The sequence below is a fragment of the Calcarisporiella thermophila genome, assembly GCF_041956535.1.
Source record: "Calcarisporiella thermophila strain CBS 279.70 unplaced genomic scaffold VTP21scaffold_93, whole genome shotgun sequence".
In the NCBI taxonomy this organism is placed as follows: Eukaryota; Fungi; Calcarisporiellomycota; class Calcarisporiellomycetes; order Calcarisporiellales; family Calcarisporiellaceae; genus Calcarisporiella; species Calcarisporiella thermophila.
The window spans coordinates 1-2,598 of record NW_027192281.1 but is presented as its reverse complement, the minus strand read 5'-3'; the positions used below and the strand labels follow the sequence as shown (position 1 = coordinate 2,598).

The following is a 2,598-nucleotide window of genomic DNA, read 5'->3' as shown; positions in this document are numbered from 1 at the left end:
TTGCGTATCATTCGGTGAGAAGCCATGTGAAATCAGTTCGCGTAATCGATATACATCTCCATCCGCACAAGCTTCGTATAAATCTCGATCTCTTTTCAAAATATCCTCGTATGGGTTCCGTATTTGAAACCGATGCTGTTGTCGAATGGACGATTGTGGTTGAGATGGTAAGCGAACTTGAGCAAAATGGTCATTGCCATAGTAAGGATGCGATTCTCCTGGGACAGGAGGAGTGACAAATTCAGGGATGACCGGTGCCGCATTGAATGACATCGCTGCCATCGTGTGGGTAATAGTATTATTGAAATTAAAGTTCTCAATGCTCGTTTGAATCCAATTCAAATTTCTACTGCGCCATTTTTCCAAAATCAAGTAAATGTGATAGAAAATTCAATATCAAAGCTCTACCTTGCCACCTAACTATATCCCTACCCCTTTATTCCCCCCTTTCTTTTTTCATTGTAATCATTAAACTCTTGTAACTAATAAGAAACTAATAAAAGTCTCCTTTGATTGATCAAAAAAAAAAAAGATAGAAAATTCAATATTCTTAGAAACGAATATCTATGAATATATTAGGAAAGTATAAAAAATATCACAAATACAATCATCACAAATGAAATAATTAATTTTCAGGCCAAACCACAGATAAAACAATGTAGTGTACAATCAATTCAAGTATAATGAACGGGGCACTCTTTTGCTCTTGAGAACCAAGAATGGATGCAGTGTCGATGGTAGGTACAGAGGCAGGTTAACCTCGCAACGACATCGCCTATTAATATTCGAAAAAATGTACTATTTTTCAGCAACATGTAATAGTTTAATTTTAACCTCTTAATACTGATTTACCAGGGATAAACTCTTCGAAGCATATTGGACATTCTTCTCCAACAAGCATCGAGCCATCAGCTAGTTTGGAAACTGAAGATAAAATTTAACACAACATATGAGGATATCAATATCTAAGATAATCTTCAACCTACCAAGATATTTTACCCCCACACTACCAGACCCCACTTTACCCTCCAAGCAGTCTTTTAGATGTTGCTCTTGTTCGTCTTTTCCACCTGCAATATCGGCCAGCCGGGTACCACACACTGGGCATTCAGATAAACTACTATTACTATGTGTACGTTGAAGGGTACTACTGGTGGGAATCTCAGGGGACGATAATGAAGAATGGTGAGTTAGCTGTTTATCCTGATAACAATCGTCGCATATGCGGTAATATCCGGAGGACGGGAGAGGATATGGGGGATTTGATGGATCATATGCGATTTCATCGGTTTTCAGAAAAGCCCGAGAAGACGAACATTTATCGCATACAACGCGCCCACATCGACTATTGCATGATAATAAATAAAATATTTAGTGAGCGTATCTATTCAGTGAACATAGCAATATAACAAAACATACCGGCAATGATGTCTTCGTATCCATAAGTTAAATTTGCGATTACATACACGGCATTCGATTACATCTTGATCTGATTCCCATATTACTCTATCTAATAAGTTTGAGGGTATGCCTGACTCTCTATATTGAAGCTCTTGCGGCATTGCTGACTGGTCATGTACAGAAGTATTACCAGGATATTGTGTAGTCGCGGGTATTCTTAGAAAACTTGTGTAAACATAGTCATTGGGAGGAGTTGAGCTCCGACTACTAGATTCTTTCCTAGGCTTTGCTGACTGAGAATCGTCATCAAAGCTAGATGTTCCAGAGAGAGCATGTGCGTGAGTAACAGATGTGGTTACAGAAGTAGATGTGGCCGGAAAAACTGTGCCTGGAGATATACGCATAGGGGCGAGTGTAGCATTAAGTGACTCTCGATTTTGAGAAATAGCATCATTAGCTGAGTCAATTGTGACGGAAGGTAGGTTCAACTCAGGTTGTTCATCGGCTTCTATAATTCCGATAACATGAGCTAGTTTTAAAATAAAAACACTTTAGCTTAGTTCGATATCCAGTTAAAGCAATATCATATGAGATAAAGCACCTTTCTGAGGGGGCTCACTGGTGACAAAATTTGCGTCTTTACATTCCTCTGTTAGCTCAATCCTCCGCTTCATGACCCTAAACCATCGACGTCTTCGAACCCAGCTTCCTCCTGTGCTCGGTTGATGAGGAGACCATATTTCATCTGGATCATCAAAACTCTTAGAGTATTGCCAGCCTTCGTGGCCAACTTGAGGGTTCTTATCATCAATCTCCCAGTCAGTTAGCCAAAACCATAAACGTTCTGCCTGGCCAGAATGGCAGATCTGTAGCGGAAGATGTATATCTTCTCGACGTTGTGGTTGCCCAGAAGGATGAAGAGACCATGGGCCACATGTGTCAAGTTTCGTCAGAGCAGCTCCTGAAAATTTTTGTAGACCCAACGCGAGTGAAAAAGCTGAAACAGATCGCTGGTTCTCGTGTACGAAAATAACAGCTGTAGTGTGCAACTTTAGCAGATCGTACGGTTCATTCATTTGACTAGAAGCATTATCACTCTCTCCTTCTATCATGAATAATAAAACTTAATTCAACCATTTCTACAATCCAGGGATAAATGAATGACATACCAAAAGAATCTAGTCTTTTCTTTCCTTT

General features: G+C 39.7%; 1 protein-coding gene across 1 annotated transcript; it reads right to left on the bottom strand.

Annotated features, from left to right (window-relative positions):
- Nucleotides 1-674: 674 nt before the first annotated feature.
- Nucleotides 675-2,477, bottom strand: VTP21DRAFT_11748 (uncharacterized protein; the record flags this gene model as incomplete). Its single annotated transcript, XM_069391226.1, has 5 exons — nucleotides 675-775; nucleotides 853-924; nucleotides 987-1,345; nucleotides 1,420-1,930; nucleotides 2,003-2,477. The coding sequence occupies 5 exons, from the start codon at nucleotides 2,475-2,477 to the stop codon at nucleotides 675-677; spliced, it is 1,518 nt and encodes a 505-aa protein (XP_069245411.1).
- Between the last annotated feature and the right edge of the window lie 121 nt (nucleotides 2,478-2,598).